At 44.5% G+C, this 21,912-nt stretch overlaps 1 protein-coding gene across 1 annotated transcript in view; it reads left to right on the forward strand.

Annotated features, from left to right (window-relative positions):
• The window catches only part of prex2 (phosphatidylinositol-3,4,5-trisphosphate-dependent Rac exchange factor 2), an 86,396-nt gene that overhangs the window by 56,608 nt on the left and 7,876 nt on the right, over positions 1 to 21,912 (forward strand). Inside the window, exons 26-38 of the mRNA XM_053412772.1 lie at positions 1,146 to 1,325; positions 1,464 to 1,558; positions 2,513 to 2,595; positions 3,282 to 3,372; positions 6,399 to 6,527; positions 7,472 to 7,513; positions 8,046 to 8,143; positions 8,268 to 8,414; positions 10,817 to 10,919; positions 11,071 to 11,214; positions 11,304 to 11,418; positions 20,371 to 20,437; positions 21,222 to 21,412. Coding sequence (XP_053268747.1) covers positions 1,146 to 1,325; positions 1,464 to 1,558; positions 2,513 to 2,595; positions 3,282 to 3,372; positions 6,399 to 6,527; positions 7,472 to 7,513; positions 8,046 to 8,143; positions 8,268 to 8,414; positions 10,817 to 10,919; positions 11,071 to 11,214; positions 11,304 to 11,418; positions 20,371 to 20,437; positions 21,222 to 21,412 — 1,485 coding nt within the window. The remainder of the gene's footprint in view (positions 1 to 1,145; positions 1,326 to 1,463; positions 1,559 to 2,512; positions 2,596 to 3,281; positions 3,373 to 6,398; positions 6,528 to 7,471; positions 7,514 to 8,045; positions 8,144 to 8,267; positions 8,415 to 10,816; positions 10,920 to 11,070; positions 11,215 to 11,303; positions 11,419 to 20,370; positions 20,438 to 21,221; positions 21,413 to 21,912) is intronic.

The raw sequence follows: 21,912 nt of genomic DNA on the forward strand, positions 1-21,912 counted from the left end.
GTTATGCAGATGCACTTACAGATGCGATGAAGGCAATTGATGACTAATGGCTAAATGTGTCAAAGTAGGTTAAAGCGCTTCCTGTGAGAGATTAAGAGATCTCTCTGATAAGCAGTGGTGTACTGTGGCCTGCTCTCGTTCTCTTGCTTCTTTTTTTTGTTTTTCCTCTCTCTCTCTCTTTCTGTCAAAGCCCCTTCTCTGATCCAGTCATTGTTATTCCCATTTGCTCCCTCGGTTAGTTTGCACCCCAAAGGCCCCAAACTGAGCTCGCCTCTTTATTAACCAATAGCCAATCACAGAGCCCGGAGGAGTTCTCCATAGTGATGGAATGCCAATCTCCTTTTTGGAGGGGCATTGTGGTAGCTCCTGGAGTGGACCATAATGAGGGCATCTCTGTGGTCCAGTCAGCCTGTGAATGGGTGGAACGGGGAGAGAGAGAAGGAGAGAGAGGAACCAGGGGGCTGGAGGTGTTTAAAATCATTAAAAGGCATAAAAACTTGAGATGCATTTGGGTGACATGAGGGGGATGTTTCACATAGCTGTGAGTCCCCTTTAGCCGCCCCGTTGCCTCCACTTTAAAATGTCCTTAAGGCCGAGGTTATGACACAATGGAAAAATGCAAGCGGACACAAATTAAAAAAGGCCTGAAACGTAAACAGACATCGCGTGTCAGAGTGCGTGTGCGTGGGGGGAGATCAAAAAAAGTCCAAGCCCAGCATTTATTGGAATATTGCCTTAAATGCCACCATGTGTTGCTGCAACTGTAAAAATATCCCGGGCCGGTCCCTTCCTGCTTCTCTGATAGCTGCCTGATAGAATACAGACCAGCAGGAACAGTGAGGGGAGCTGCAGCGTGTTGACACAGCTGCACCCTCCTGCATGTTTTGACCTATTAATATGATGCGGATCCCTGATCGTCTGAAGCTGTTTGTGCGGAAGCCGGGCACAAACAGGCCGGGGGTTTTGGTTTGGCCCACTCGCTCAGCTGGTGGAGCCCTCACACATGAAAGCACACACAGTATGTAACAGTTGAAAATGTTACCGTGTAGCATGAGTGCGATCAAAGAAGTTGTTTTTATCACGCTGACTTCGGTGTTGGTTTTGGATGAATGTCATTCTTCTTCTCCTCCTTCGCTCTCCCGCAGCATTCTATCCTCCATCACACACCCTCCAGCGTCAGAGGCGAGGACCCCGGAGAGTTACATCTCCGCAGAGAGCGAGGGGGAGAAGGGCGAGCGCAACGGGAAGAAAGTGTGTTTCAACGTGGCCGGGGACGAGCAGGAGGACTCCGGACACGACACCATCAGCAACAGAGACTCATACAGGTACACAACTGCAGTGAAAGGTGGTTACATGAGAGGTGCAGGCGTTCAGAGACATCTCAGCAATAATAGATTTTATTATCTGATCAAGATCAATGAGCACTTTCAGATATTTTGTCTCCTCTTCCCATTTCTCATCAGTGACTGTAACAGCAACAGGAACTCCATTGCCTCCTTCACCAGCATCTGCAGCAGCCACTGTAGCTCCTATGTTCACAGTGATGAGATGGACTCAGGTACACAAACGCACAACAATGAACACAAGCATTATTCTCCTTCACCTGGAAGTGAAAGTGTTTTGCAGGTAGAATAACACAACTCAAAGGTTAAATATTCACAACGCTCAGCAGGTGAGTTTGTGTGTTTACACATCACGTTGCGGAAAACGTGTGAAAATGAGTGTACACAGCCTGGTGTCATGTTTAAACCACTGCAGATTGCAGCTGGAGCTGTGCTTTATAAATGTGGGGAGGGGGGAAGGGTACCACAGGGAGGAGCTTACATGCACTCACATGAACAAATGCTCCGACCAGCTACCACAACAAAGAACAGAGGAGCTTGAATCCCAACACACGCAGAGGGGGTGTGATGACATAACTCCACTATGTCTATACATAGAAAAATAGCTGTTGGCTTCAATATTAATGTTTAAAATCTGGTAAATATAATCCATAAAGTGTGGGTTATATTTACTGTATAACATTTATTAACAATTTATAGCTATACCCTAGTTCCAGATAGATCTTAGAATCAGCCGCAAAGTTGCAAAAAGGGTCCCATAATTGACGGGTCATGATTACAATGTGATCGAATGATTATATTTTTCTGGAGGTGGAGAACAAAAAAAGCCTGAAGTTGAATCTAATTGGATTTGGCAGAAGTTCGGCCGCACATCTCAGCTGGATTTGTCATTAATGTCTCACACAGCTGTGTATCCTGTTAGATATCCTTCCTCACGTCCTCAGTCTCCGTCTCACACACACACACACACACACACACACACACACTCAAACACACACACTCAAACACATGCACACGCACACACAGTTTTATAGCTTTGCTCTAAAATGACAGAGAAGTAATACTGTACTGTATTTGCAATCATATGTTTCATATATGTTAGTAATAGGTAATTGTGAATGGGTTAACGTGTGGACTTATACTGCCAAGTTGTGACCTCACCTCTGCAGGAGATGAGATGCCCTCCAGTGTGTGGCTGTCCCACGATAAGCAGAAGAAACTTCACAGCTTCCTGGAGCATCTGTTCAGCCAGGTGAGCCCTTAGTGGGGAAACTAACTACCTCACTATCTTTTAAGAAGCTGTTCTCAAACTTGGACGTCGATGTAGTTTTGAATCGCTATCTTTATATTTCATTGGTTTATCAAATATCACCTTCGCTGTTAGTTTTTCTGTTGTCTAAATGGGTGTTAGATGGCATACCACTATTAACCCAATTATGTGCAGACCTTTGTTTATGCTCAGGAAGGGGAAATTGTTGCAGCCTTAAGTTGCCCCTTGACCTTTCAGAAGCCTTTGAAGCAAGGCTGGTCATATCTGATTACTCTCTTTAGCACACACACACACACACACACACACACACACACATACACACACACACACGCGCACGCTTATCACATCCACGAGAGGTTTTGTGAGGATGTCTCCATCGACAGTGGAAAAGCTTTGCCTTGCTTTGCTGCCCGGGCACTTTTTGGGCTGCTTCCTGTCATTTGTTTTCTTGTGGAGCCGTTTCTCCAGCTTTGTTTATACACCGCATAGCAAAGTGTATTCACTGGGGCTCTGTGGGATTGTGTGTGTGTTTGTTACAAAGAGAACAAGTGAACCAGGTGTCGCTTATGTTTGGGCGGAAGATCGCGCTTCCCTCCACATACTTTCGATCTTGGCTCAGCGGGGGGGAACTGTATCATGCCACGACTTGACCCTCGTGCTTTCTACAGGTGGACTCAATCACCAGCATGCTGAGAGGAGCCGTGGTGGCTCGGGCGTTCGAGCAGACGAAATGCTTCACGCCTGGAAGAGGATTACAAGGTAAAGCACCAGGACTATGCACCTTTATCACATCTTTTAACATCTTGATTGACTCATCAAAACATTTGAGCAAGAAATGTAAAAGTCTTTGTAACAAAAATATTGATTCTTAGGCAGAAGATATACTCTACTTTTCATATTTTCACGATAGAAAAACACAACAATCTCCAACCATCATTAAAAAAGGGAGAAAATAAATATAAGCATTAGATATATTCACTCCCCATATCCATATCCATAATCCACAAGAAACTTAAAACAAAACCAAGAAATGGTTTGTCTTGAAATGTCCAGTCAACCCGTCCAATGTCCACTGAACCACTGTCACACGAGGAATAGTAGTCCTTGTAGAATAAACTTTAAACTAGTGTTTAGATATTGATGTCCATCACCTCATTCATTCCCGATACACCCACCCATAACTAGGCAGACGTATCATGGCCCCCTCACGCATCTTGCGTCTGTTCGGTGCGTTGGGTTGTGCATGTCCTCTGGAATTAATGCTACATGTTCGTAAAATGCAGTACGCACATGAACATTAGGGGGAGTGCAGGGGCCAGTAGCCATGTAATCAGTGACAGTTATCAACAATGTTGTTGTCTGTATGACGCTGCAATCACCTCCTCAAGTATCCCTATGTTTTTTGTTTAGGTTCCGTATGATCTAAATTCTGTGTTGCGCCCTCTAGTGGAAAACTCCAATAACATGTCTAGTTCACGCATAGTACATATGTGAAGCATGTATGTGATTAATTAAACCTACAACACATCTGGTTGTCTATGGGAACGTGTAAAAACAAATATATCTGGCACTGACACAAATACTGACGTGTAGCTGTGCTTCTTGGGTCTTGCTGGGCTTCCCACTGGGCCCAGTATAAGAAATATCATTTCAGAGAAACTCCCAATCCCAACCGGCAGAATACTGAGAGAAAACAGCATATTCTCACAATTCCGCAGCTGCCTGCACACAGGGGCTGCAACTTCCTGTTGTGTTAGGTGTGTGTGTGTGCGTGTGTGTGTGTGCACAGATGTGATGGTAGAGACATGGGGGGTGTTTAGTCGGTGGATTACAGCACCTACAAAGAAGATTCTCCTCCATTCTTCATTATCTTTAACATCGATCTCTCCCCTTCGGCTCCCCCAGTGCCCTTCTCTCAAAAGCACTTCACAGTGTTGAACCAGAACCACTTGGTTACAAACTCATCTCCCCTTTCTCGGAATTATAGTGCTACCTACCAGCCAATACAAAAAGTGACCCTGTGACAACTTTGCTGTGCGTGTGTTATCCGATACTTTTGTTTATTTGCCACCTAACCTCGTTTTGGCCTTGGTGTTTAACAGCGGAGGCTATTGTTACAGTTTATCTCTCACAGGAAAATGTAGGAAATGTAGCTGGAGAGGTCTAAATTTATCCTTATCATTTCCCACCACAAATACAAACTAGCTCACTGTGGCCTTTCATGATCTGTGGAGCGGCTCGGATGACTCAACCCAGTCTGGAGATAAGATAGAAAGAAAACCACGCTCAAAAGCAACAATTGTTTTTTCTTCCTTAGTTTTTCCCTAGACGTGAAAGTATGGTTCCCAGATTTTGCAAGGATGATAATAACTGAACGTTTTGTACCAATGTGGTCTGTTTGAACCTGTGAGAAGAGTAATTGTTTGTCCTTGAATTACTCTAAAATGAAGTGTGCTAAAAGCTAAAGAGCAGATTACTCATTTATTCTGCATGTTTTCATAAGTATAGCCTCCAAACCCAGCGCCCCATTTGGGACACAGACTTCCCTGAATTGAGTGCTGATTTGCTTGAACTGAAAATAGGTCTGCTTGTGGTTTGTGTGCATTTGTGTGTCTGTGTGTGTGCGTGTGTGTGTGTGTCGGTATGCATAAATGCCCCAAGGAGGGATATGAAGGCCTTGATCAGAGCTGATCCATCTTAACTCCACTAATGTGTGCGGTTGATAACACAGCAAACGGGATTATCTCACAAGTAGAGCATTCCTGCATCTGATCTCTCACTCTCTCTGTCGCCCTCAGACACACACTCTCTCTCACACACACACACACACACACACACTCACAGACACACTCTTTAAGCCGCTGTTAAACAGCCGTCACTGTATCGCAGATCTGCTCTTCGTCTCCAGAGTAAACTTTGTTACAAGTCATTCTGTCGGGTTTTGAAAGAAGCTACATCAGATCGACAGAGTTTTACAGTCGTGTTCTGCTCCTGCAAAGACTCAATGACAAGGAGATTAGATCGTAGGCGATCGAAAACTGCTCTGCCTGGTCTGACTGTCCTATGATAGATAGACGGATGGATCAAAGATAGAGTCTGACAAGGAAAGAAAAAGAGAACGAACTTGATGTTAATGAGACACATTCGGAGCAAGAGATAGAGGACAAGAAAACAAAAGATGAAAACGAAGAAGAGAGATTTATGGGAGAAAAACAGTTGAGTGCGAAGCGGAGGAGTAAAATGATTTATTAGGATCAGTTATCTTTCCTGATTGCCTTTTGAGTGAATAGCCTTTTTTGACTGAATGATCAATCTTCTAAATAATTTACGTGTGTTGTATTTTGAAATAGTTCGACTGCTTTGGCGAAGTAATGGGACTTTTATGATGGCAATAAACATCTGGCAATGAAGCAGACTGGAGAGAAGGGGAGAAAAAAGAGAGTCGGAGGAGTGAGAGGGAAGAGCGTAGACATCATGAGATTAAGAGTGTTTCTTTATTTCTATTAGGTACAATTGCATTTTACTGTGATTTCATTACACACTGATACAGAAGGTGGTGGTTGTGCACCTAGTTGGTTTGCTATCCACCAATAAACACAAAGGAGACACAAATTAAATAATGAAATCTGTCTTTGTGGAATAAAATATTGCTCACTAAGGCAAATCCACTTCCTTTCTTTGTGAAATAGGGTTCACACACACACACACACACACACACAGTAATATCTCAACACTAGGTCTGTGTTTATTCCTTGTTTGTGTCTCTGTGTGTGTGTGTGTGTCAGAGTTTCAGCAGGAGATGGAGCCCAAGGTGAACTGCACCAAGAAGCTGCGTCTCCATGTCAAGCAGGATCCTTGGAACCTTCCCAGCAGCGTTCAGACCCTCACACAAACCATCGCGAAATATGTGGAAGGTCAGCACCCACCTGAATCATAACAAACACACACACATGCACATACACACACACACTCTTGCTTTCAGAGAGCTCGGAACCTAAAGCTTGCTCCACAATCGAATTATCTGGAAAGGTATACCTGGCTCGGGAGGCCCATTAAGTTGACCAGTTCTCTAGTGCCCCTCATCATATTTATTAGATGCAATAATAACCTCTGCTGCAGTCACGTACAGTTAGTCTCAGTCCACTAACCGTACCGCTCTATACGAAACTTGAAATCCAAAAACCATCCTGGGATTCATAAATTTGAGCCACAGAGAAGCAGTGTAAACCGCTTCAGAGCTACACTGTGAGATTTCCTCTTATTTTTCTGGAAGTCCAGCCTCATTTATCCTTAATTGCAGTGTGTGGTTTTTGTGTTTGTTGGCCCGCAGTGTGATTACACAGACAAACAAGAGCATGTAGATACAGATGCACGGCCACAAGTGAGCATTTGCAGACGCAGCCTCGATCCGATCCCAGCGACATGACACTCCTGGGAGAGGTGAGCTTGGTGGTCACGACAGAGGGAGTACAAATAAGCAGAGTTAATATTAATGCACACCAATTCCACCAATTCCCCCCCCCCCACACCCATAATGGCCCTTTCATGCAGCACAGGATCCTGCCGAGCTCTCCGTGCCTCTGATACGACTATAAACAAATACAGATTTATGTTATTATCTTTGCCTTTGGCTGGTTTTTATGAGCTTTTTTTCCTTACATGTGAAGATAAACAGATGCGGAGCTGGGATAGAGCAAAAGAGTTATACAGCAATGCCCTATTTATGACTAGAAGAGGTAGACTTTTCGTGCCCAGGTCATAATATTGTAGTTGAGGGAGAAGGGCTCATTGGGTTGTGTGGTTGTGTACGAGGTCATTCGCCGTCTCACTGGACTGCCTTGTTTGGTTTCTTTTTCAGAGGTGAAGACGAGGCTGCTCTTGGTCCTACTACAGTATACAGGTTTGTCTTACTTTCCACTTGAAGTGAAACTGAAATACAGGATGTTATACATACGTTTTCAAATTAAAACAATCTCTGTCTAAACGTTTTGGCTCCGTATGGTTTTAATCCCCGTCCATACTAACAAGCCGGAAACGCTTATCATGTGACACTACCTCCAAGAAGCAAACATTGCAATAATACAAAGTAGTAAAGGGTCGTTTTTTGTAGGCAGTGTTTGGATTGGTTAATAATTTTATAATCTTACAACTCACTCTTAATTTCTGAGGGGTTCATGAACTCATTTCTTTCTGATACAATATTTTATACTCAGCAGATTTAATAAAAAGCAGCCATGACTTTTGGACACCTCACAGTTTTTATGACCATAACAAACTCACACACGTATCTCTATCAGTTTTTCTATGAACCTTGACACCTACACCTCAGTTATTGATTTTCGCTGCTCGGTTTTGTGTATTTGATCTTCTCTTTTCTTATCTGTTACTTTTATTGTTTTTATTTCACCTCAATCATTTTGTTTCCCCGTTAGACTCAGAAATCCAGTTGCGTCGAGATATGGTGTTCTGTCAGTCTCTGGTCGCAGCTGTGTGTGCCTTCACAGAGCATCTACTGGCCGTCCTCAACCAGGTAAATTACACAAGTGTACAAAAATACCTGACTAATAGATAGAAACTTTTAACCAAATTTATCTTTTAGATATATATTTTTTAAACCTTAGCTCACTGATTGGCCTTCTTGTGTCCACTCCCAGTTCCACAGCGTGAGCAGGGAGATGGACCAGGACAGCTCGGACCCCCAGGACCTACAGGAGACTCAGGAAGCCGGCTGCCGTTGGCTGGAGCAGATCGCCAGCGCCGGGCTGCTCTTCCACTTCCAGTCCCTCCTCTCCCCCAATTTGGTGAGCACCAGACCCCTCACGCCCAGATCTCAGTTAATCTGCTTCAACAGACACTCTAAAAACAGCAGTTACCGTCTATATACACATATGTATATTTTCTAAACTGACAATTCAAATTACAATACTTTTCAGTAAACATGCAGATTTTAGCTGTAAATCTCGTCATTATATAAACTAAAATGATATGAATTATGTGATAGCCAACATTTTTATTCCACTCTCTGAGTATTGATGAGTTACAGCTAAGCAAATAAGATGTAATCTACCAATCAAAAGTTTTGAGTTATAAAAAATATATAATCAATCAAGATGCCATCACCAGACAAAAAAATTCACAAAAATGTGCTGAGTGCAGCAGACAGTCTGCCCGCAGTGACTGTGTGTGGACGCGGTGTGAATGGTTGAGGTGTGCCACTGGTTTTAGGAGCCAGAGCCCACAGCCGACCTCCGTCCTGTGTTGCTTAAGTCACAGGAACGGCTTCACCATCCTGTTCTAACTGGAAACGGGTTTCTGGGGATATGTTGTGGGGATTATTGCAAATGGACGAAAAAACACACACTTTAAAAAATACATTTGACGGCACACATAGCACATTTACAAAAATAACATAAACTAAAGAAAAGTTACATAAATAACATAATGTTACATACCAGGACATACATTTGTCTGTTTTGGAGAATTCTCATCTGTTCCAAAGCCCCCTTGAAAATGACAATTGAGTTGTGTATATTGATGTGAATAATCAATGTTTCATCGAATGAAGAAGTTGAAAAAGTGGGTTATTTGATATCAAACTGGTCTTTTCTCCAGTCCAGTGGAAAGGCCGCGTCCAGACTTGAGTTCTTTATGGAAAGCCTCTGTGGAGGCACAAATTGTGACCTCAGTTAGCCCCTTCCTTCAAGAGTGTATTAATAATTTCACTTCAGTTGAGTGCCTCTTAGTGAGTTTGAGAACCTGGAACTTAAATGTGACCAGCTGAAGGACTGTTCACTTCATTTACTTTGTGCTTCTTTTCTGCGTTTTGCATCCTCAACCACACATGTTTTTTTTTTAGCATTGAGACATTTTGATTTAGCTTCTATTTCTGTGTCCTCTCACTGGGAATTAGAAACACAGGAAGTGCAGTTAAAGTTTATTCTAGATGGCCAGTTGTTTAAGTTAGAGGGGTGTGCGGCTTACATCAGGTCCCAAGAAATCATTGACACTTCCCTCTCTTCCTGCCTCCATGCTGACTCACTCTTTCACTCCATCTCTGGGTCTCTAGTTCCCTTTCTTTCTCAAGTCATTTCCCCTCTATGCGTCCCTGTTGAGCGAAACCGGGTTTCAGTACCTGCAGGTGATTCCAGTGAATTTTCAGCATGCTCCTCTTTTAGGGCATCTTAAAGGCAGCATGAGCACTGGATACTGTTTGTGTCTGTGTGCTTGTGATTATGCGTAAACTGAATGTGTGTGTGTGTGTGTGTGCCAGGAGTGTGTGTGTGTGACACAATTTGAGCTAAACTTGCCCACACACAGCCAGTGTCACTTGGCAGGGCAGCGGGTTCTGCTCATTCACGTGTTGCACCATTTCAAATGTGTCTTTAGAAAAAGAACCTAATCCTCTTCCACCACGGCTGTGTTTGTCCGTCTGCATGTGGAGGATAGAGAGCGGAAGAAAGAGAAGGCAGAGGAGGGGTGGAGGGGATGAAGAGGAGGAGCGCAGGGTGTCACAATCCAGCATATTTGAGCTGCTATCTCTGTGGCCCTGAGCAGATGTGATTGTGTGTGTGAGGAGGCTGCCTGGAAAAGGAAACACGTGCATTTGCACACACACCTTCAGGGATACACGCAAACACTTAAAAACCAAGACTAGGACTCAGACATCATTTCAGGATGTTTGAATGAGGGCTCTTTGGGCGGGTCATCTTATGTTGCAAAAGCATGACTATATCTACCATGTCTAGCTTATTCTGTGAGGAGCCAATCACAGCAGACAAGAGGAGGGACACACAGGGAATTAAAAGTCATCAATTAAACTGCACGATAAGCTGCATGTCTGTGGACTTTGGGGGGAAAGTCTTAGTATCTGCAGAATTCACATGCAGGCACGAGGAGAAGAGAATTATTTTTCTTTATTAAAACCTGGTGACTACATTGCCCACAAGGCAACATGATTCCCAGTTAGGTTAGAGATTGTAATGTGGTTGAGGGTCTCAAGAGGAGGGCTTGTACCCTAAATTATTTCAAACAGATTTTTTACATTTTCAAACATCTTGTCCTGGAGCCACAACCGATTCAAAATAATTTTTATAACTTTTTTTCCACATTCGTCTCCGCTCCCGAGACTTGATCAGATATGTAAATTAGCAAAACTCCGTCAACCACCGGATTCATTCTTGCATGTTTCTGTTCCTCTCTTCAGACGGATGAGCAAGCCATGTTGGAGGACACTCAGGTCGCACTCATCGACCTGGAGAAGGTCACATTCTACTTCCGGCATTTTGAAGGGGAGCCGCTGGTGGCCAGTAAGTCCTCTGACTCTTTGGAGGTTACATTTCAGCTGAAAAGCATCATTGCAGTCTTCCTATCTCTACTTCTAAGGTCTGACATTTAAGTAAGGCCTTCAAAAATATACTCCGTGTCATGCCTCTCCTCTCCCCCCTTCTTCTGTGGCAGACAAGCCCATTTCCTACCAGGTGGAGGGCACACGTCAGGCCTTGAAGGTTTGCTTCTACCTGGAGAGATCCTACTTCTCCCTGCTGCCTCACAGGCTGAAGAACGGAGGAGGCATCAAGATCTACCCTGTGCTTTTCACACAAGGTATAATAAGGGTTGTTATGGAACACGCATGTAGTGCACAGACTGATGTATAAACACTGACTTTGACACTTCATGTGATCCCTCTGTAGCACTGGAGAGTATGGAGGGCTACTACTACAGAGACAATGTTTCAGTGGAGGAATACCAGGCCCAGATCAATGCCGCCTCACTGGATAAGGTCAAACAGTACTACAAGAGACTGAGGTATGTTGCACAAGGCATATGCACGTGGCTATTCCTTACATGTCGGATTCAAACGTTTTTAAGATCTACTATAAATCAAGAACACCACAGCGATGTCTTGCGATTGGTTGCGGACACACACAGGCCGGGGCAGCTTCTTGACTCAGTTGCCTCACACATTTCATTGGTTTGTTACCTGCCAGAAACCCTCTGTGATTGGTGGATGATTTAATGAGGCTGAAAGAGATATGAAAAACACAGACTGAAAATAAGGGCTCGGCTTTACTTAATCTCCCGAATGTGTGAGGAGGTGTCAGACCTGTGCAGTATGCCATCTGAATATAAATGTCGTCTCTCATTAGATGCTACCTTGTGATTCCAGAGACTGAAAATCACATTGAAGCCTGCTCTGTATAAAAGTGTGTGTAAGTGCGTGTGTGTGTGTGTTTGTGTTTGAAAGACACATTAAGAATTTGTCATTACAAAATCTTAGTGCAGCTTTTGCAAAATGTCTTCTATTGCACGTCTATTTGGATTACAAAGCTGAGAGCGTGATAGACACACACACACACACACACACACACACACACACACACACACCTGATCCTTTTGAAGCCTCCTAATTGGACACTTCAGTCTGTCCTAACATTTGAGTTAAGGCCCGGCTCCGTTGCCCTTGAACAACCGATTCGCTAATATCAAGCTTTAACGACACAGGCCGATGGCATCTCGGTCAATAGAAAGAATCAGTCACACTTATGGAAGGTGTTTGTCGTGGACGGGTTTCTTTCATCCGACACCTCACAGAGTGACAGGTGGCCATGTCGGCTTCGAGTAAACATCTGCTGCTGATTGTGTGGATAATTAAACACAGACCTGAGTTCACAGAACAACCTCCATCTTATTGTTTAGGGACAATGTGCTTTGGGGTGCGGGCGGCGTGGAATGATTTACAGTCGGAGCATCCATCTGCCACATCAGTGAGGAGCCGCCGCAACAAAGCGAATTCAGTATAAAAGGGAATTGCAGTTTTTTTAATTTGTTTGGGGTGTTGAGCTTGACGAGGGAAAAATTATTTCGAGAATTTGTTTCTGTGATCAGTTTTCCCAAAGCACAGCCGAGGAACTGATTGCACTTTGTCGTTAATTCTTTCTGTGCATCAGGTCTTAACTTCCACCTCTTTGTGTTCCGATAGCGTCTGTTCGATCTTCAGGGACTCAACAACCTTTTAATGGCTCAATACTGGCGTTTCTGGCTAGTTTCTAAAATGTCGCTATTCTAATTTAAGAGGCCAAAGGGGGAGATGCATAAAGTGTTAGTGTAATGTGCAAACTGGATGACTTCACTGGATCCCAGCCATGCTGGTTTGGCCATTTGTACTCTACATGTCTTTACAGTTCAACCTGTACCGAGAGAGTCTAACTAAGTTGACAGCAGAGGCTCAAGCAGTAACACGGAGCAGATGTATGCTGACAGGCAGGCAACTGAGGGGCCGGTGATCTGGGGAGCATTATGGGTGCTTATGAAACTGATGGAGATGGTTCTCTTCTCAAATAATTAATCTCATCTTCAGCATAACCTGTCATATTATTCCAGACTGAACCCAATCAGCTCTTTGAGCTCTTGAGACAGTTTAGAGGAATCCCACTGTGTAGATAGTATACTTGAGGATATTATGCTTATAAAATGTATTTTCTCTATAATCGGAATTTTCCAAATTGTTTGTCGGTACCTTCTTATGTAGAGGTTTCCAATACTTTCACCACTGGTGCTTGATGGGTAGTTTCATGGAGCTGCAACTACATATTTTGACCTTATCCAAATCCTTTTCAGTTTACTAATATATGAGGAAAAGTATCAAATTCTCACTTGTTAGTAGCTGGAACCAATCATTTTTTGGCGTTTTTGCTTGAAAAAATATTTGCTAAATTATCAAAATAGACTTATTGATTTTAGCTCTAGGGTTATACAGATAAATCTCCCAGCAGCACTTATAATTCAACATTGCTGCTGGCTCACTGATGTGCTCGTGGAATAATCCTGTGCACTCTCGCAAAACTTGCATCAGAAAATGCTCTTTGCTTCCGCCCAGAGAATTTCCTTGGATCAACTGACGTAAAGAAAACATTCCCAGATGGGTTTCAACAGTCGGTGAACACGGTGTCGCCGTATATGTGACATTACCAGTAGTTGTCTTTTGCCTCCTGCCATGTGTCTTTCGGCTGGCCACAGGCAAGGCCATGATGTCACCCCCCCCTCTCTCCTTCGCTGCGCTCCAACCTCAGGCACCTCGTTATCCTTGGAGCTCGGCCACAGCAGTGTTGGGTTAAACCCACACGTATGGGTCGGAGCCAGGGGCTGACTGACAGACGGGAACGCTACAGCACACGCAGCACTGAACTGAATGAACTGCACGGCTGAGATTCTCAAACGTTTGCATTTCGTCAACAGGCTCCCGTTACACCTCAGACCCACATACATGTATTTAGGAGTCCTGGGTTATTGATGTTCTTGGGAATTGAAATTGGATTTTCTGCCTGCACTGCATAAATTTACATTTTCCTAGTCATAAATGCCATCCTCATTTGCATTCAATTAAAATTAAAGTTGCTCTTTGTTCTGTGGATTCCCTGGAGCCTTTTTGTGTCTACCGGAACTATGTCTTTCTCTTCCACTGACACCTTTACTCATTATGAATATTATCCTATATCGAAGATGTAAATGACAACATTTCCCTGAAGCCTCTCCGACTCTGGCTTTTGCTTTCCACACCCACGCCAAGGATCCAGGCAAAGACATGAAGTCACTTGAATTTGACGTAAACCCTAAACGTATGGGCAAATCCCAAGCATGTGGCGGCTCCTTGCAGCTACAATAGGCAGAGCCGGAATTGCATTTAGATAAGAGTTATAAAACCCTGACAAGCGCCCCCAAAGTTCCTGCACATTTCTTGCGACATTCTTAAAAAATGGATCGGGGGTCTACAAACTTTGACAGAATATGAGATATAGTTCAAAAGCATAGAAATAGTTAGTATCTGAAAAATGGAGGGAAAGAGCCTACTCTGCAGAGAGAGCATCGTTTCCATTAGGACCCAGTCAGAGTAGAGAGGGGGGTGCGATTGAAAGGGAATATAGATCGCGCCAGAGCAGCTTGGAAAGAAAGAGGGAGATTCCAGGGGAGGGATGAGGATGATAGGTTGAGGAAGAGAGGATGCTGGAGAGGGTTTCTCGATGAGTGGAGAGCTGGTGAAGCACAGTCTGCAGAGTCTGCAAATGTATTATTCAGAGGGGGGGGGGGGGGGGGGATTATTGCAGGCTTGTGGTTTCATCTCATTTTGCTCTTATTGACAGTAAGTTTCAAGAGGGACTTGGGTTTTCCCTCGCGTGCTCTCGTGTTATTGATTCGAGGATCACGGTACATACTGCATTAAGAACGGAGGAAAAAGTCTAGCATGCACAAAAGTTTGTCTGCTGCTGAACTGTATGTGGATCAAGTCCATATGTTGTTTGAGATGTAAAAGAAACCTGTGGGCATTGGAAGACATAGATAGACAATATATTGGCCTCACTGCAGGCACTGGCCTCTGAATTGCTTTTGGGAGTTTTGGTGAAATGTTACACTGAAGATTTCCACATCTCAAGGGGCTACTTTGATTGGTCTTGACCTTCGGACTTGTCAGTTCAGTCTGAGCCAATATATTAGGTGTTATTTGGGCCTCAGGCCGCGGTCTAGACCGTAGACCGAAATCTAGTCCGACCAAAACAGGTGAGAACAAATCAGGGTTCAGATCGTTTGTAGTGTGAATAATATTTTTGGGGATTGTTTCAACTTTCGGGCCATTGCAGGAAGTTGGTACGGCACTAAAAGATGGAAGGAAAGAAGAGAAAGAAGTGGAAGCTGATCACACTGTGGCTTGTAGTAACAAAGTAAACTGGTTCATACATTTTATTAAACTAGACATGGAATTAATGTTACGCCGATGTCAGACACACGCCCATCTACAAACCAATCAATGTCAAGTATAGGTTTATTCAGCCCACATAGGAGATTGTGACGTTTGTACTGTAGGTCATACAAAAGTCTTCAGTGCGCTGCCAAAATTGCAACATGAAACCAAAACTAACAGGATCAAACGTAAACAATATAACAAGACATGAATCTTGGCTTGGACCATTCTTCAGACTTTCAGATTTCAAAACTCAGTTAAACACCGGGCTCCAGAGGAAATATACATTCCAAACAAACTTACAAGGCATGTATAAAGATAGCTTTGGGACTGAAGCAGTAAACTTGTATGAATAACACTGTACAACTCCTACATATCGTTGCTTTTACAGATTTGTTGTTTCATGCTTTGTTAGCTTAACAGTCTTCTGTCATCACCACGCAGCACATTTGTGCTCACAGTGTTTGCCTCTGCAGCAGTTATGGGTAATGAGTATCACGGTGCTGCAGTGCAGTTTGTCGAGATTAAGCAAAACAAATGCCTGATGCTTACTGCAGGGTCAGAGTGTCCGTTTCAACAGTAGCTTTCTCTCTCTCTCTCTCTCTCTCTCTCTCTCTCTCTCTCTCTCTCTCTCTCTCTCTCTCTCTCTCTCTCTCTCTCTCTCTCTCTCTCGCTCTCTCTCTCTCTCCCCCCCTCCTTCCTTTATCTCTGCTGCCCTGTTCCTGGAGCAGAGATTGATCCTCTCACTCTCGATCAGTCGTGACCTCGTGTTTCAGAGTGTAAATGTTCTGCTTTAATCAGCGGCATGTACGACAGTGTGATGAAAGCTCCCAGTTGACCGGGTAATAAGTGCAATCGCACAAAGAGACAGATGAATACGCACACAAACATGTCGTTACATCCATATATACGAGTCACCCGGCTGCCAGCTTTGTTGGGTGTAAGTCATGCTGTTGGATCTCCAAGGACATCTCCACAATAAATGCTCGGAGAACAAGACGATGGATGATGAGTGGTTCAGCACACACACACACAAACAGGAATCCCACCACAGTGCTCGACATCAAAACAACACCACAAAGATTTGCTGTATGTAATTGATGAGATTTCCCTTCCTCCCAGGGGCCAGGCTATGTAATGATGACTAATAAGGAATAGCTGCTGCTACTACAAGTCCCCACATCTTTCATGTGATAGATCCTCAAACAGCCATACAGCAGTGCATCTAGCTTGAGAAGTGTGATTTGTCGGGTGACTGCGTCCGTAACCCCGAGAAGTCATTTGACTTTTTGCCACCGGTGGGAAAAACACGGCTCGTTCTGGGAATATTAATTGGTTATGGATATTATCCCAGCTTCAGAAGGGAAATAATGGGAAAGAACTTTCTCAGTTTGGGAAGTGATTGAAATGCTGCAGTCTTTGCCCCGACTAGGGGAGCCCCAATTCACCGGCGCACCGAGGAAGGTGTTGGGCCTCGTTCTGCTCCAGCTCGTGTGCACTGAACCTCTGTGTGTGAAGCCAAAAGGGCCGACCACCAGAGACCCAGATCCATTCATCATTTCTCTTATTCCAGAGCAGCTATAACGATGACAGCTCTGCACAAGGAGAAACAAAAAAACACCATTGGAAGGAGCCAAGGATACTTTGCAGCTACTTATGTTCAGGGTCGATGTTGTAAATTTTGCCATTATTGCAATCAGCATTGTAATAAATGCAATAATTCCATGTGTGTCCTCAGTGACACTGATTTAGTGATAATATGTCTTCAAATGGCTCTGACACTATGACTCCATTAACAATAATCTGCTCTGGGTGTTGAGGTGGTGTCCCGGTCTTGACACTTGTGACTTTGAGAACCAACTGTGCAGCTTTTAACTTAAATATAACAAATGTGTGAAGGAATGAGTATGTGGCATCTGAGGGCTCCTGGAAGCCCCCATTACCCCCCCCCCCCCCTCCTCTCTGCCACACACTGCAGTAACTTGTCAGAGGAATAATAATGGCAGAGTGTCATTCATCATGTGTGTGTGCGAGTAATTTAATTGGACCAGCATGCACCTCTGCAGGGTCACTCACACTGGAGGCCATAAATCCGAGACGCTTTGCTCGTGTCCCTATGGGTTGTATGGGAAAGTATTAAATCAAGTCCACAGAAGAGGTTCATTTTAAATGTTTTTATCGCTCCGGGAATCATTTTGTTTGTTTTGGACTTTTGGAACGGGCGATGTCACGCTAATGTGTCCATTCCCACGCTGGTTCCGCTGAAAACATCTGTGCCTCAGATCCTTACGACTTCGACGCCGTAGCTGACCAGTAATGCACCATTTCTGTAAAGAGCCGTGACTGTCCCATTGTCACGAGAGAGGCAGAAACTAAGAATTAAGCATTCTCTTTGGCCCAAGAGAATAAAACCAGCTACACCAGCAGGTCGTCTCTGGCCTGCCGCCAAAAACTCCATTAGAGCCTCCTGTAAAAAGCTATTGGCTGTGTGTGTGTGTGTGTGTGTGTGAAAGAGAGTGTGTGTCCTGGGGTCATGGGGTTTTAGTTATTGTAGAAGGAGCTACAGGCCTATTACTTCTGGTTTTCCTGATTTCAAAGCAGGAGAAGGGCGCTTAACAGAGGAAATGAGCCCTGAACACAAACCGCTCAGCCAACCTGTGTTATTGTTCCGTATTGATTGACAGGTGGTAGGTTGGAGTTTTGATTTGGGTAAATTTCCCCTGATTAACATGTGATCAAAACATTGTTTCATTTTTACCTCCTTGTTGAATGACAATGGAGAGACAGATTCCAGGGCCTAAAACCTAAACGCCACCGTTTATATGGGAGAAGAAATAATAGACACCCAGTGGGTTTAGCTCACATATAATATGCTCTCAACCTCCGCCCTGATATGTTTGAACACTGTGTGTGGGCTTAAAAGTTCATTTTTCATCCACAACGAATGCTTCTAAGGTGAACCGGTGTCCAAACCTCTGACAAAACACAGGCGACTCCGAAGATTGAGTGCAGGTCGTCTTTGAACCGCACATTACTTATAGCCTGACTCCTATTATTTAGTCATTTGAGACCTCCAGGAGATCCAGCCCGGTTCCCCGAGCTGCGGTGGACGGTATTTTTAGAACGGCTCCTCCTGCTCGGGGGATGAGATAATCAGTGGGTACTATGACCTTGCCTCTGTGTGCAAGGGCAAGAAGAGGAGTTTTTTTATTTCGTCTGAAACATAATCAAATGTCCGCAGATGAAGCGGAGCCGGGTATTTAGAAATAAATCAACTCTTCTCGGTCAGATTCTACAATGGACCTTCAAGATAAAAGTCTGAGCGGTCGACCAATAAGCCAAGAGGGACAAGCGAGAGTGGATTCGGAGTTTGAGAAGAGAGATAACAGGGCATGAACCTGCGATATGAGCCAGGACAGGAACTGTTTCAGGACAAGGTTTTGATTTCCTTTAAACTTTGTTTTGTTGTGTTGCACAGCGCGTTATCGCCTCACTGAATCTGCACTCTCTCTTTGTTTGACTTGTCAGGTGAAGGGTGTTTGGTTTGAGGCGGTTGGGTCTAACTTTAATTTAGTGTAGCAGTCCGCAAACACACACTCACACGTGGTTCACAGACACAGCCACAATACGGAGGCCTGGTGTTTACTGCAGAAACTTCAAGTTTAAAGAGTCAATACTTCAAAAGCACTGCTCTGCTCCTCTTTAGATCGCACAGCAGTTGTGGCCATTATCCCAGATTACCTGCTCTTCACGAGAGCAATAGAAGCGGATTGCACCCTGTGAAGCTCTCAGTCTATTGTGAGCATCTTTTGAATGATAAGGCCGCCTTGAAGCAATTACATGGGCTGTTAGCTCCATCTGAACCCTCGGCAAACTCTGCTCATGTCGTTTAGCGGAGCACACCGGAAGGTTAAAGAATGATTGGCCGGGTGTAGGGATTAACAGACGTTTGACGAGTGAAGGTGTAAAGTGGACAGGTTGCTCATCTGTAGGGCAGAACCAATGTGTGTCATATGGGGGGGGGGTTTCATGTGGCTGAGGTAAAGTGAAAAGGTAACGAGCCGTTAGTCGCTTCCAGTGTTTGCAGGTTCTTTGGAGAGGACACTGTGTTCCCTGGGACTTTTCATTTCAAATCGGCTCATTTAGAATCGTTATGAAATCTCGAATCAGGGATGTGTTGACTCTGCCCTGATTGATTCATTTCATTAATATTGTGTCAGGCAGACACAGCACAGTGGTAATGAATGCCTCCTTGGCCTGATTTTAATCACCTTAATAGCAGAGCGAATGCGGATAAATGAGTCCTGCTTGACTGACTCTTGTAAACAATCTCCTTCCCTCAAACGCGGTTGTTTCTGTGTCTCCTCCGGCTGAATGGCTCCTCGACTCTCTGTCATCACAGAGACTATATGACTGTGTGTTTTTCTTACTTCTGGCAGGAAAGTAATGGAGTATGTGATTTTATTACACTGGCTTTAATGTGGTGTAGTGGGGCTATTTTGTGTGCGCTGCTGGATTACTGAGATTTGATGGAGTCGCAGACTGCTGAGTCTGCACCGGGAGCACTCCACCTCAGATGGACTCATTGCGGCATATATTCTCCACTACGTCTGCGAGGGACACCAGTGCAGTGCTGCCCCCAGTGGTTGGAAAGGCGAATAGCGCGGGATCAGACATTGCTCCATGAATGAATGAGGCAATGGCATTTGGAGTGATGCCCGGGATAAGAGATGCTCAGTCTGTTTCTGCTGAGCTGGGCCCAAGTTACTCTCATGATTGAGAGTCAGAGTCAGCCATAATGAGCAGGTGGCCTACTTTTCCCTGAAAGGTACTCAGTGCTCCTGATGACCCAGTGGTGCATAAAGAATATTTTCAAACAGTGAAGCTTCTAAATATAAAAGAAACTGAGTGTATGTTAAATATGTGTACTACAGGATGTCACTACTCTGCAGACACGGTTGTTTCTCCTGCTGTAAATATCCAGTTGGAGTTGGGCCATATGTGAAATGTAGTCTCTCCTTCAGGGCTTTCTACCTGGATCAGTCCAACATGCCACCCAGCGCTGCACCCAAGGCTGCCCTCATCGATAAGGTGAGAGCAACACAATCACACCACTTCATGCTGCATGACATAATGGGAAGAACCGGATTAGGTCTTATTGCTGCAATGTGGAAACGCTTGACACAGAAAGGCAATCGTTAAACGCACATGTGAAATCGAGTGTTGGCATTGGCTGGATCAGTTTGAATGCACGATCAAAAACACCCCCCCAAGCCTACATGGAATTATCTAATATAATGTGTAATTACTACCAGCAACCATAGACTGCATATAAAGATGACGCTGCGTCTCGTGGGAAAGATGGATGAAGCTGCCGCCTGTGCTTTAGCAATCATGGGGTGGAGCCATGGTATCAGGGTCCTGCTAATATACGCCCTCGACCAATCATGATACAGCCTCAGGTGTCAATAATGACATTTCACCCTGTTTTTAAAGCATCAAATAACAAATTAAAACAGAACCAAAATCACAGAAACCATCTTTGACAAAACGTGTTCGACAGGGGTTTTTAGTTCGACCCATGTCCTGGCTGATAACATGGATGAGGCAGTGTTTATAACCTGTTCTCCAGCCAGCCACTAGGGGGCGATCGTGTGGACTTGTCATGTCCTCCATCTTTATATCCAGTCTAGGCAGCAGTATTTTCTTTTTTTCCTGTGGACAATACACTACACCTTTTGAATGTAGATACCTCAAGGCCCTCATAATCTGTAGATCTCTTCTTTTCCATGCACCACTTTGCTCCCCAACAGTCTGACAGTGTTATTCTTTCCTGCTCTGACCTCCGTCCCTCTGTCCCTCTGTCCCTGCCCAGTTGATGCGTCCCCTCAATGCTCTGGAGGAGCTCTACCGCCTCATGGAGAGTTTTATCAGCTGTCGCCGCACCGCCGCCTGTCAGTACACCGCCTGCGGGGCCTCCGGAGTGGGGCTGCTCACTGTGGCCTCCGAGCTCTGCTCTCGTCTCGGAGCCACACACATTGTCATGTGCAACAGCGGCGTTCATCGGTGAGTGTGTGGGCACGTCTGCCAGTGCTGTACGAGCCGCCTCCAGTTAAATTATATGTTCCTGCTTATCATTTTCTCCCCTCTGACAACTTTCCGCCGTTTTCCTTTCTCTTTGCATCTCCCTCACACTGACACACTTCTCACCTTTTACCACTTTCACAACAGTTTCTCCCTGGTTCTCTGCGCCTCCCTTTATCCTCTGTCTAACACTCAATTTCATAAACTCTCCGTAGCCCTGCTCTCTTGCACCGTGGGGATTATCTATTAATACACAGTCTCTGCATTAATTAACAGCAGGATATTCTAGTTAATAGGGCCCATTGTTTCTCTCGGACCAGATTAGGGACTTTTTAATAGGCAGAGCACTTTACCCAGGAAGGAGACAGGTCAATTACTTCCTTTCTCATTGAATTCTATAAATGGCCGCCTAATTCACCTGCTGCTGATGGAACTATTCATCAATGCATAAGGACCAAAATATCCTGATCGTTTGTCAGCGT

Source organism: Pleuronectes platessa, chromosome 20 (assembly GCF_947347685.1).
Source record: "Pleuronectes platessa chromosome 20, fPlePla1.1, whole genome shotgun sequence".
Classification (NCBI taxonomy): Eukaryota; Metazoa; Chordata; class Actinopteri; order Pleuronectiformes; family Pleuronectidae; genus Pleuronectes; species Pleuronectes platessa.